Below are 12,273 nucleotides of genomic sequence, written 5' to 3' on the forward strand. Positions count from 1 at the left end.
TTATGACAAGATTTTGCTTGATGCATGGCCAGCATGCAGTGCTCACTAGGTATCTTGCTTGTATAAACAGAGATTTAAAAATACTTTCTTTAGAATTGCGAGAAAGTTTCAAAATTTGAGGTCTAGTGTCTGCCAAATAACCACCAACTTAAACCATGAGTTTCCTGGGTCAGCCACTTTTGTTTACTGTACACTTACCAATGTCTGACACATTGTTATAAAGGTCTGTCTTGTCCTCAGTTATTTTTGTCATTCTCATAAAAGTCTGCTCTTATAATGTCTCCTACAAAGGGAAAAAATGAGAGAGCATGGTGCACTGTAGCAAAGAGGAAACATTCTTTATATTCAATAGAAAACTGAAACTTTAAAGATGGTGGATAAGGCTGTATCAGCACACTGCCTGAGTGAGCTTTATGGTGTTGGTACAGTAACCATATTGATATCATGAGGCAGCATGAATAGCCAGTAAAATACTACACTTAAGAGTGAATTTAATAAGGGCTCTGCTCATTGTAAATCAACTGATCAGCCAATCTAGACATGCTTTGGTAAAAATGATACATAAATTCACAGTGGTGTGCCCATTCCTGGGACATTTCAGTGGAAAGATCATTTATGTATGAAAAGATAAAAAATTTCATCAGGAAAAAACTAGCATTGTGACTTCAGGTAAATGGATGCACTGATATGCTATGTCAAGGCATCTCTTACCTCAAAAGTAAGGAAGGAAACTCAATAGAACATGAGTCCAATGGAAGGTATGCTAATGAGTTTCCCGAGTTAGCTAAAGGCTACTTAAGAAGAGATTTACAATGCATATAAAACTAGACTCTTTTAGTGCCGCTTGCCAAGAAATACAAGTTCTGCCTGCTTCATTTGGGCGTGGCCAACCAAGGTATAGGCCCTTGTTGTTTCTTCCTGCAAATGCCAATGGTATTCAGACGAACACCAAATATGATGAAATACAGGCATTATCATCATATCAGTGTCAGTCTTGCAGTGATACCAGAAACAAAACTTAATACTGAAGTAGCTTCTGAGGAAGTTGAATTTAAAGGATATGAAATGTTATGTAGGGACTGTTACTTCTCAAAGGTAGAAAAACAATCTGGAAGAAGTGTGATGATTTACATTAACAGTGAATTAAAGTGGAACATCCCTTCCAAGTTTGTAGTTCCAGAGTTGTATATTTGAATGACAAGGTGGATAAGTATCAATTTGGAAGAAGAAGAATTCGGTGCATTTTTGAAGTAATGTGGAGGCAAAAGCTCATAGTTTTCTCATTTGGACTGAAAATGAAGTCCAGAACAATTTGAAGAGAATATCAAAGCAGAGGAGAGGTATAACCAAATAAAATCTACATTTAAACCATAACCTATGAAACACAATAAACTGAAGTCCTTTGAATCACTCATCAGGAAATAAGTGGCACTGAAAGGTCATATAATCTTACCATGTATTAATATCCACCCCTAAAAGAGAAAAACATCTCTCCAGAGGTGGTAAGATGGCACGAGTTATGTAGTATGTGGAATTCACACGAAGGGTCGGATCTCCTAGGACAACATCAGGTGAGCGAACAAGCTGGATGAGAGGTAATCCTGGTGCTCCATACACAATCACATATGGAACACGTTCCCCTGTCCGAGGCTCCTTTCGTTTATCCTTGCGAGTCCAATGTCTGTAATATCTAACTCGTTATGAAAGGCAACTTACAACTTCAAAAACAAAATTTCAATTAACAGGTTTTACCACAACAAAATCCTTAGACTTACTGATGAATAACTGTTACATCATAATAATTATAAATACAATTACAGCATAATAATCATAAATACAATGAGGTCTTTGAGTTAATATATATCTTATACTTTTAAACATAATGGCTGTTTCCTGTGTGTGCGAGGTAGTGCCACGAAACAGACAAAGAATGGGCCATGTACTCATATACACATTTTTTTTTTCTTCTTTTTTTTATCATACTTAGTCACTGTCGCCCGTGTTAGCAAGGTAGCGCAAGGAAACAGATAAAAGAATGGTCCAACCCACCCACATACACATGTATATACATAAACGCCCACACGCACATATACATACCTATACATTTCAACGTATACATATATATACAGACACAGACAAACAAATAATCACATGTACATATTCATACTTGCTGCCTTCATCCATTCCTGTCGCCACCCTGCCACACGTGAAAAACAGCACACACACACACACACACACACACACACAAACCGCCTGGGGTAAACCATGGAAAGTTTTGTGGGGCCTAGATGTGGAAAGGGAGCTGTGGTTTCGGTGCATTACACATGACAGCTAGAGACTGAGTGTGAACGAATGTGGCCTTTGCTGTCTTTTCCTAATGCTACCTCGCACGCACAGGTGTGTGTGTGTGTGTGTGTGTGTGTGTGTGTGTGTGTGTGTGTGTGTGTGTGTGTGTGTGTGTGTGTGCCATTTCAGGTGTGGCAGGGTGACGAAAGGAATAGATGAAGGCAGCAAGTATGAATATGTACATGTGTATATAGGTATATGTCTGTGTATGCATATGCATGCATACATTGAAATGTATAGATAAGTATATGTGCGTGTGTGGGCATGTCTGTATATGCATGTGTGGGCATGTATGTATATTCTTGCTTGCCTTCATCCAATTCACTCTATTTCTTGCACGCCTCTCACTCTCCTGTATGTTCAGGCCTCGATCACTCAAAATCCTTTTCACTCCATCCTTCCACCTCCAATTTGGTCTTCTGCTTCTCCTTTTTCCCTCCACCTCTGACACATATATCCTCTTTGTCAATCTTTCCTCACTCATGCTCTCCAGATGTCCAAACCATTTCAACACACCCTCTTCTCTTCTCTCCTCTCAACCACACTCTTTTTATTTCCACACATCTCTCTTACCCTTTCATTACTTACTCGATCAAACCACCTCACACCACATACTGTCCTCAAACATTTCATTTCCAACACATCCACCCTCCTCCAAACAAACCCATCTATAGCCCATGCCTCGCAACCATATAATATCGTTGGAACTACTATTCCCTCAAACATACCCATTTTTGCTCTCTGTCACATACTCCACTCTCTTGCAATGAAGTATAATGGTATAATGCAAAATTCAATCTATACCATATTTCACTATTACTGACTTCTATTGAAGTTTCATGGATGTGTTTCTGACTGAAGTTCCCCTAAGATATAAATATCACACTCACTTAGTCAATTCAAGGGCAGGAACACATGCTCCTGGTCTGTATCCTCTTGCTCCCCTGTACTCCTTAGCAAATATTAAGTCTTGAAGAGAAACGCGCCCTTGCAACAGCTTTACAAACTGGCGTTGTACGTAGTCCTTCACTTGAGATACATCTTTCTTCTCGAATAGTATGCGAAGTGACTTCTCCAATATCTAAAAGAATAAATCTAATTACGGTAATGGTATAATTATATCCATGCTAAAAGCCTTTTATATACCTATCTTAAAGTCCTAATGTGCTAATGAATCTTTCATTGTTCAAGTCTAGGAAAGAGTGAAAAACTTTTATATGCTTGAACTATATCACACATTTACTCTATGTTAGCTTTCTATAATGATGTTCACAACTCTATCCTTCCAGCTTGATATACATCTCACTATTTCCAATAACTGATCACTTCATCTATTAGTTATTCTTCCATAATTCATTCTCTATCAATCTTTAAAGTGGTCTTTACACCACTTTAACAGTGAATATTCTGAATCAATATAAGTTCTTTCTCATTATCCTATCTTCCTAACTCCTTAGTTGCAACCTAAAAGCCTAATCTAATCTATACAAGTAATTGTTTCCATCAATATGTATCTTGCTGTTCGACAACCAGGTGTTGCATACACATAAGAATTCACTATGTTTGCATTATCTCAAAACTCACCACACAGACCAACTGGCTAACATTTCCAACAATGTACTTCCTAGCACTTCAACTATATGTCTCAACTGTCATTCATTCTGATACCTTCATTTTCATTCGCTCTTGCCAAAAAATTTTACCATAAATATGAAACTCATCTTTCTTCAGCAATTTCATCCTTATTTCTGAGGGAAACTCATTTTCCTTCTGCAATTTCATCCTTATTTCTGAGGGGCTTTCTAAATATTTCTCATTTTTCCCCACATACATTATGAAGTTTCCTTCAAGTAATTCAGCCTCTAAAATTGTTTCAGCCATCACAGTAAGGCCAAGCACTATCAAACTAAATTTACCACAAATAAGCAGGAAAGATCTAGGTACCAACTGCAGCGTCAAAATGATAGTCTCATGAAAAAGTGCTACACCGAACTAAGAAGTACAAAAAGAAATTACTTGTGGCAATGCTAAGCACCATTAAAATCAATTCAATTAGAAACAATCAAAAAATTCATATACATCTTTTTTAATTGTTTCTTACTGAATTTACTTTAATGGTATCTATATATTTCTACGACTAACTGATTTCTCCATAAATCTACTACTACTGACCTTGTTTCAAAATAAGGTTTCAGTTAAATGGTAAAGCACATATGAAAAATTTTGTGTCAATGAAGAAGGCATTTAAACATAAATAATCTATGTAATTAGTCCTGTATTTGAAATTACTAAACAACACAAAAATTCTCACCTTGGCAACTGCTGGGCATCCATCTCTTCTTACAGTCTCAATACCCTTGGCATCAAACACAGGCACCTCCTGATTCATGGTTTCATACATGTAGCCAACATAGCGTTTTTTTGTCTGCAAAGGTTGAAGTGATATGTTAACCTATTCCAAAAATATATCTTTTTCTTTCTTTCTTTCAAACTATTCGCCATTTCCCGCATTAGCGAGGTAGCGTTAAGAACAGAGGACTGGGCCTTTGAGGGAATACCCTCACCTGGCCCAATTCTCTGTTCCTTCTTTTGGAAAAAAAAAATATATCTACTGCTGGAAATTAAACAAACTTTTCCTTCTTGGAAGCATTCTTAGTGAAGCCCATTCCTTTGAGAGAACATGCTAACTCTTCCAACTATTATCACTCTCATTTCTGGTATCTCCCATGTTCCTGCAACTCTCCAATCTTATGTCATGGCCCTTGACATCTCTACAGTATTTGACAGTGTGGCCCAAGTCTTCATTATAAATTACATTTGGCTCCTCCTTTTCTCTATTCATTAATACATATCATCTTTTTAGCCATTTCATCACGGCAGTTACTGATGAAGCAACTTTTTTCTCTTATCCTATCATCATTGGCATTCCTCAGGATTCAATCCTACAAAATTCCTCCTTTCTTCTCTCCATAAATTCTCTTTCTTCAATCCTAACCCTATTTGTATTAATTTCATGCCAATAATTCCACTCAATATAATTCATGTCACCTTTCCTCTCCATTTCACACCAAAATTCATCCCTTTTTCATACTGAACATGATGGACCTATGCAGCATCTCAGAGATAAGTAGCATTAACCTGGTCAAATTTAAAAGGACAAAAAAAAATAGCTTTACCAATATCACTTTAAAAATCTCACTTGTTTCCCGCAATCAAATTTGTAAACATTACAATTCAACCTGCTGATGGCAGACTCCACAGAGGAACTCCAGAAGCCAGTAAATGAATCTGGGAGTGTTTGTGAAAGGAGAAAGTTGGATTACTATGAACAACAGTAAGGTAATGAGAAGCAGTAGATGGTTGAAAAAGGATGGTTGGAGAGAAATTCTGAAAGAAGACCTGGAGGATCTAAAATGCTTTAAGTAATTGGCAGTTGACTTAACAGCAGATGGAACCATGGAGGCTGGAAAGTGGGTGCTTTAAGGAGAAAGTGGTTGGAGAGGTTTGTATCCGTTAGGGAAAAGATGGGTATGTTTGAGAATATAACTGTCCCAAAAGCATTGTAATGATGAATAGCTGTGACTCTTGGGCCCTGAATTCAAATTACCAAGAGATGTTGATTGAGTTGGAAATAAAATGCCTTAGGACAACATGTGGTGTAAGGCAGGGTGATTGTTTAAGGAATGAAAGTGTAAGAGAAAGGCATGGTAGTGAGCACTGTTTTATTGAGAGCTGACTAAGGTGTGTTGAAATGATGCAGATATATGGAGAGGATGAGAAAAGAAAGACTGGTTAAGAGGATCTTTGTGTCAAGAAAATAGAAGGATGCAGTAAAAAAAAGCTTTAAGATATCATGGCCTAGCCATTCAGAAAGGTGTAAGGCATGCATGGGATGGAATAAACTAATGACTGAGTCTACCAGTAAAACAGAAAGCGAAGCCCCACTGTCTCTCACCACCAACCATCAACTGCACTGCCTATTCTTTTGTGTTTTATCTTAACATTAATATAATACAGCTAAAGTATAGCTAAATTCGTACAATAATAGCACTAATCAGTTATGTTAGGAACTCAATTCTGAGAAGTGTTATTACAAGAGAAAAACTATTGATGAAAATGTTCATCGTATAATTAAGAGGCAAAATTGAACACTGAAATATCATGTGGTTATCAAAGAAACAAACAGAAAAACAGAGAGGATTCAGAAGCACTTTATAAGCAAAATCAAGGGGATGAAACAAATGAGCTACCATGAATGCCTGAAAGAGCTAGAACCATATAACCTAAACAGAAGAGAAAGATATTTAATAATCTAATCGTGGCTATCTAACTATCTATATCTCTGATGCCTTTTCCCACCTGGAACTCCCTCAAGGGGGTGGCCACGGCAATAGAGTCCTCATAAGCAGCGAATTCTAGAGCTGCTTTAACAGGCCACTGGCAGAGGGCAATCTAGTGCAGTGTTTGCAAAGGCTCCTACCTAATGTTCCAACAGACTATTTCCACCAAATGTTCCTACCAACCACTTCTACCTAATGTTACTAACTAATGTTCCTGCCTAAATGATCCTCCCTACTATGACTGTCTATTGCTCCTATCACTTTGCAAAAAGGCAGGGCAGGCACATAGTGCTTTAATTGTGGCAATGAATTGAAAGAATAAAGGAACATATAGTGAATCTAAAAGCATCTCAGCCGGAAAGATACGAAGCTATAAAAATTTACTATAATACTATAGAACAACTACTCAATAACATTAGATAAAATAAGAAACATGCCTAAAACAACTACATCATCATTTAACAAAAAATTTGATCTGGTTTAAATTGATCCTGAAAGACCCTAGAATAGATAATTATGTAATGCAGTTGGCAGTATAGATGAACAGCACTGGTCATCAATAAAGGCATGTGGTGAATGCCACATGCTGACCCTGACATTTCAGCAAAAAAAAATTGTAGGTGCTCATAGATATTACCCCTTATTCCCTCCATTTCAGACACATATATCCTCTTAGTTTCTTCACTCATTCTCTCTGTATGTCCAAACCATTTCAGCACACCATGTTCATACTCAGCTTACTAACATACCCCTCACTTACAGTGTCATTCCTTAAATCATTAAACCTCATCACACCAAGCACTGTCCTTAAGCACACAGTTTCCAATACATTCATCATCTTCTGTTCACCTGAATTCATGACTCACCACTTGGACTACTAAATCATTAATAAAACTCATCTTTGCATTCAGATATATGAATGTCGAATATGTATGAAAAAAAATATATACATATATATTTGGAAAGAGGAGCAAGTATGAAGTCTGTTGGGGATGAGAGAGCTTGGGAAGTGAGTCAGTTGTTGTTCGCTGATGATACAGCGCTGGTGGCTGATTCATGTGAGAAACTGCAGAAGCTGGTGACTTGAGTTTGGTAAAGTGTGCGAAAGAAGAAAGTTAAGAGTAAATGTGAATAAGAGCAAGGTTATTAGGTACAGTAGGGTTGAGGGTCAAGTCAATTGGGAGGTAAGTTTGAATGGAGAAAAACTGGAGGAAGTGAAGTGTTTTAGATATCTGGGAGTGGATCTGGCAGCGGATGGAACCATGGAAGCGGAAGTGGATCATAGGGTGGGGGAGGGGGCGAAAATTCTGGGAGCCTTGAAGAATGTGTGGAAGTCGAGAACATTATCTCGGAAAGCAAAAATGGGTATGTTTGAAGGAATAGTGGTTCCAACAATGTTGTATGGTTGCGAGGCATGGGCTATGGATAGAGTTGTGCGCAGGAGGATGGATGTGCTGGAAATGAGATGTTTGAGGACAATGTGTGGTGTGAGGTGGTTTGATCGAGTAAGTAACGTAAGGGTAAGAGAGATGTGTGGAAATAAAAAGAGCATGGTTGAGAGAGCAGAAGAAGGTGTTTTGAAATGGTTTGGGCACATGGAGAGAATGAGTGAGGAAAGATTGACCAAGAGGATATATGTGTTGGAGGTGGAGGGAACGAGGAGAAGTGGGAGACCAAATTGGAGGTGGAAAGATGGAGTGAAAAAGATTTTGTGTGATCAGGGCCTGAACATGCAGGAGGGTGAAAGGAGGGCAAGGAATAGAGTGAATTGGATCGATGTGGTATACCGGGGTTGACGTGCTGTCAGTGGATTGAATCAGGGCATGTGAAGCGTCTGGGGTAAACCATGGAAAGCTGTGTAGGTATGTATAATTGGGTGTGTCGACGTATGTATATACATGTGTATGGGGGTGGGCTGGGCCATTTCTTTCGTCTGTTTCCTTGCGCTACCTCGCAAACGCGGTAGACAGCGGGGGAAAAAAAAAAAAAAAAAAAAAAAAAAAAAAAAATCTTTTTCATACATATTGCCATTTCCCACGTTAGCAAGGTAGCATTAAAAACAGTAAACTGAGCCTTAGAGGGAAAATCCTCTCTTGGCTCCCTTCTCTGTTCCTTCTTTTGGAAAATTAAAAAAGAGAGGGTAGGATTTCCAGCCACCTGCTCCCTCTTCTTTCAGTCGCCTTTTATGACATGCAGGGAATATGTGGGAAGTATTCTTTATCCCCTATCCCCAGGAATATCTCCTAAAACTCCTAACATGTACCACATCATGATCACCTTTTGAAATGTAATATTTCACATAATGAACTTTCTTTGAATTTCTAAATCATCACTCCTGACCTAGAATACATAAACTAACCTGTAATATGCAAGGTAAGTAAACTTTCTCAAACTTAAGTTTCACTGGCTTTGGATACATCTGGGTTACTTGGTCTGCAATCTCATATCCTATTGTTAAAGCTTGATCTTTTGTTCTCCCTGGCAGATGCACAAAGAGGGAGTCTGTATCTCCATACACAACTTCAGCACACCATGATGGATGTGAATTCACAAGCTGGATACAACGTTCCAGAGTTTCTCGTCCCTTGCTCACAACACTGTCTCCAATCTGCAACAAATTCCAGTATTAAGCTTTGTTCATCATTTAATTCACTCCCATTTTATGATTAAATAAAGCTGTCATATGTGTAAATCATCAGTATAAATGAAAAGAAAATATATTTGTATTACTTATCATTCAAAAATCAACTTCAAAGTTAAATCCTTCACCTCAGAACAAGGCATTCGGCCTGAGAAGTTTGCACTGGTATAGCCATAAGTGACATTTGCAATGAGTTTTAATCCTAACTGGCGAGAATGCAAGACACGCTGCAAGGAAGTGTCATCTTTGTATTTTTTCATCATGCGTTTTACCTGCAAAATAAGAAACAGGATAACATACAATTTTCAAGTGTTAAACTAAGATGCTTCTCAATCTATCACATTACTGGTACAATGTATTAAAAAAAGGCAATACTGTAGTTTTGAGTTTCAAAGATACAAAGACAATTAGAGAAAAGTCATACTCTACAACTATCTGCAAGCAATAGCATAATTTCCTAAAATAAAAATAGGGTGGATAAGCACATTTTTCCTGATGAGAACAACCACCACTAAGTATCTGTACTCATTCTAAAATGAAGTGAGTTCATATCTGAGACATCATTCTAACTGATGCCCATATTCTAGACAATTTTATATCCCATAACAAGTCTGACCAGTCTTCATAAAAAGAATCTGATGATCACTGTTTGAAATAGGCTTTCATGCGTCAGGTTTTAATTGTAGAGCAAATCCTACTACTCACTTACGGTGGGGATATCATATGTCTGGCAGATGGTAGTCTTGTCTTAGTAGTCAGATGACATGATGTGCTATCTTAGTTACCTCATGGCAATGAGAGTGGAGGGATGTAACTTTTGCTTCCTGTCTTTGTTTTATATTTTCACTACAGTATATCTGTTCTGGGTACAACATTCCTTCACCAGTTACTAACCATGGATCCAAAGAAGTTCCTGGAAGGAAAGGCCCATATTCTTGCTATGACACATGGAAATGTGTCTAAGAGCAAGATATAATATTCAAAGATGTACTGGAAAGGCCAAGTTCACTGTGTATCACTGTGTACTTAAAAGGAGGAAAATTTACTACAATAAGAGAGAGATAATAGAAAGAAGGGAGATATATGGAAATGCGGGTGGGAAGGAGAGGGATAAAAAGATATTTGAAGTGAAGAAGTTGCAAAATCTACCCAAGAGCTCTTCTGGTTCTGGACAATGATCCCCTAACCCTTAATCTGTGGAAGAATGCTATTTCCCCTCTGTTTCCACTTGACTCTATTACAGTTCCTGTAATGCTGTAACAGAATGTACCACCAAGTAGATATTGTTGCTTTCTATGATCCTGGCAATTACTTACCATGATTCTTGTGTTGAGTATCTCCTCCAACATCATGGGCAAAATCCCACGCCTTACACTTGGCGGGACAAAGGCCACACCACATGGAGATATGCTCATCTGAAGGAAGAGTAATGTTTCAAATTCACTGCAGCAATACATATACACTTTTTAAATAAGGTAATAAAATGTTTCTCAGTACACCAAAAATGTAATCAATAATCTAACTACACCACATAATTGTTACATGTAGCAGCATTCTTCAGGAAGAAAAGAGTTTATCAAGCAAGATACCAAATGTTTCATGACTATCAGTGCTTCCCACACCCATCAAGGACAATCATAATTGTTTCATACAGTTTAGACCAAGTGTTTTGAATCATTAGCATACTGTGCTACCAAATTAAGGTATAATGTCTTTAATTCCAGTATTCTGTACTTTCATCATACATGAAAAACAAGCAGGATTAAAACATCTGTAGCAGTGTTTTTCAAACTGTCCTTAATGAAGGTACATCAGTAAGCAAATTGTGCTATTTTCTGGAACCTCAACCCTCTCCATCAATTCTTTCAGCTTTTCTTAAGCAAACTTTTATAAATTCACATGCAATTTTATGGTAACCATTAGCCAAGCTCAAGTTAAAAGAGCTCCATTTACAAATCATGAACTACTGTGCTTCCATATATTTTATTAATCATTTGAGAATATTGGTAAAAAACTAAAGTATGCTTGCTGAACCCACGGGTTCTGAGGAATGCTAGGTAAAAAAAAAAAAAAAAAAAATACTGATCAACAGTTTCTTCAAAATACTTCAAAATCGAATTTGCATATAGAACACAGTCCACTCACCTCATCGATACATTTGGAAAGCTCCTCTGGTTGTAATCGTAACTGTGCAGCTCCAAATTCCATGGGCTGAGGATTATCAAATGTATTGATTCGACCAAGGCAAGTGGAGTAGCAGTAGTTGTATGCAATCATAATTGATGGGTAAAGACTCTGAAAGTCTAACACCACCACTGGTTCTGTATAAAATCTGCAAGATGATGAAAATCTATTTGAAACAAAATGACAATAACCTATGTTACTAATATAACATATGAAAAACTGCCATACTTCTTTTATCATAAGAGGACAACCAAATTATTCATATGGTCTGGTAATACCTATGAAACATAAATATGAGTCTTCAATAACTTTTGATTCTTTTTTAAATAATCTAATATGTTTTTATTGGGGACATCTGTAAATTACCTGTCAAAATGGGCTGAATCATAAAAGGGGTAGTCAGTATCTAAAGAAGACCACGACAACATACAGAGAGACTAAGACAAGCTCCAGCTTTGGTATGGTAGATGACTTTTGGTCAACTTCACCCTAATAAAGAGGGGACACTATGAAAGAAAAAAACCCTAGTTACAACTATCACAAGGAAATCAACTCAGGAATCTATGAGTGAATGGGTTTAAGAAGACATATTACTCAGCTTTTCATAAGATAACAGGAAAGTTTGTTAACCCTTTCAGAATGCATCAGATTTTTTGCTTGCCTAATACACAAAAAGGCACTTATTTTATGTAATAAGAGATGCACAAGAAATGTAAACCTGGTTCCCTTCTGAAGAGTCATGACCATGACATAACTAACTGT

At 37.4% G+C, this 12,273-nt stretch overlaps 1 protein-coding gene across 1 annotated transcript in view; it reads right to left on the minus strand.

The window, feature by feature from the left end:
- LOC139748258 (uncharacterized) overlaps positions 1–12,273 on the minus strand; it is a 123,697-nt gene that overhangs the window by 4,794 nt on the left and 106,630 nt on the right. Inside the window, exons 25-31 of the mRNA XM_071661193.1 lie at positions 11,473–11,659; positions 10,644–10,742; positions 9,456–9,599; positions 9,046–9,294; positions 4,658–4,771; positions 3,237–3,427; positions 1,454–1,681 (exon numbers count right to left, since the gene is read on the minus strand). Of these exons, the coding sequence (XP_071517294.1) occupies positions 1,454–1,681; positions 3,237–3,427; positions 4,658–4,771; positions 9,046–9,294; positions 9,456–9,599; positions 10,644–10,742; positions 11,473–11,659 (1,212 nt within the window). The remainder of the gene's footprint in view (positions 1–1,453; positions 1,682–3,236; positions 3,428–4,657; positions 4,772–9,045; positions 9,295–9,455; positions 9,600–10,643; positions 10,743–11,472; positions 11,660–12,273) is intronic.

Source organism: Panulirus ornatus, chromosome 73 (assembly GCF_036320965.1).
Source record: "Panulirus ornatus isolate Po-2019 chromosome 73, ASM3632096v1, whole genome shotgun sequence".
Classification (NCBI taxonomy): domain Eukaryota; kingdom Metazoa; phylum Arthropoda; class Malacostraca; order Decapoda; family Palinuridae; genus Panulirus; species Panulirus ornatus.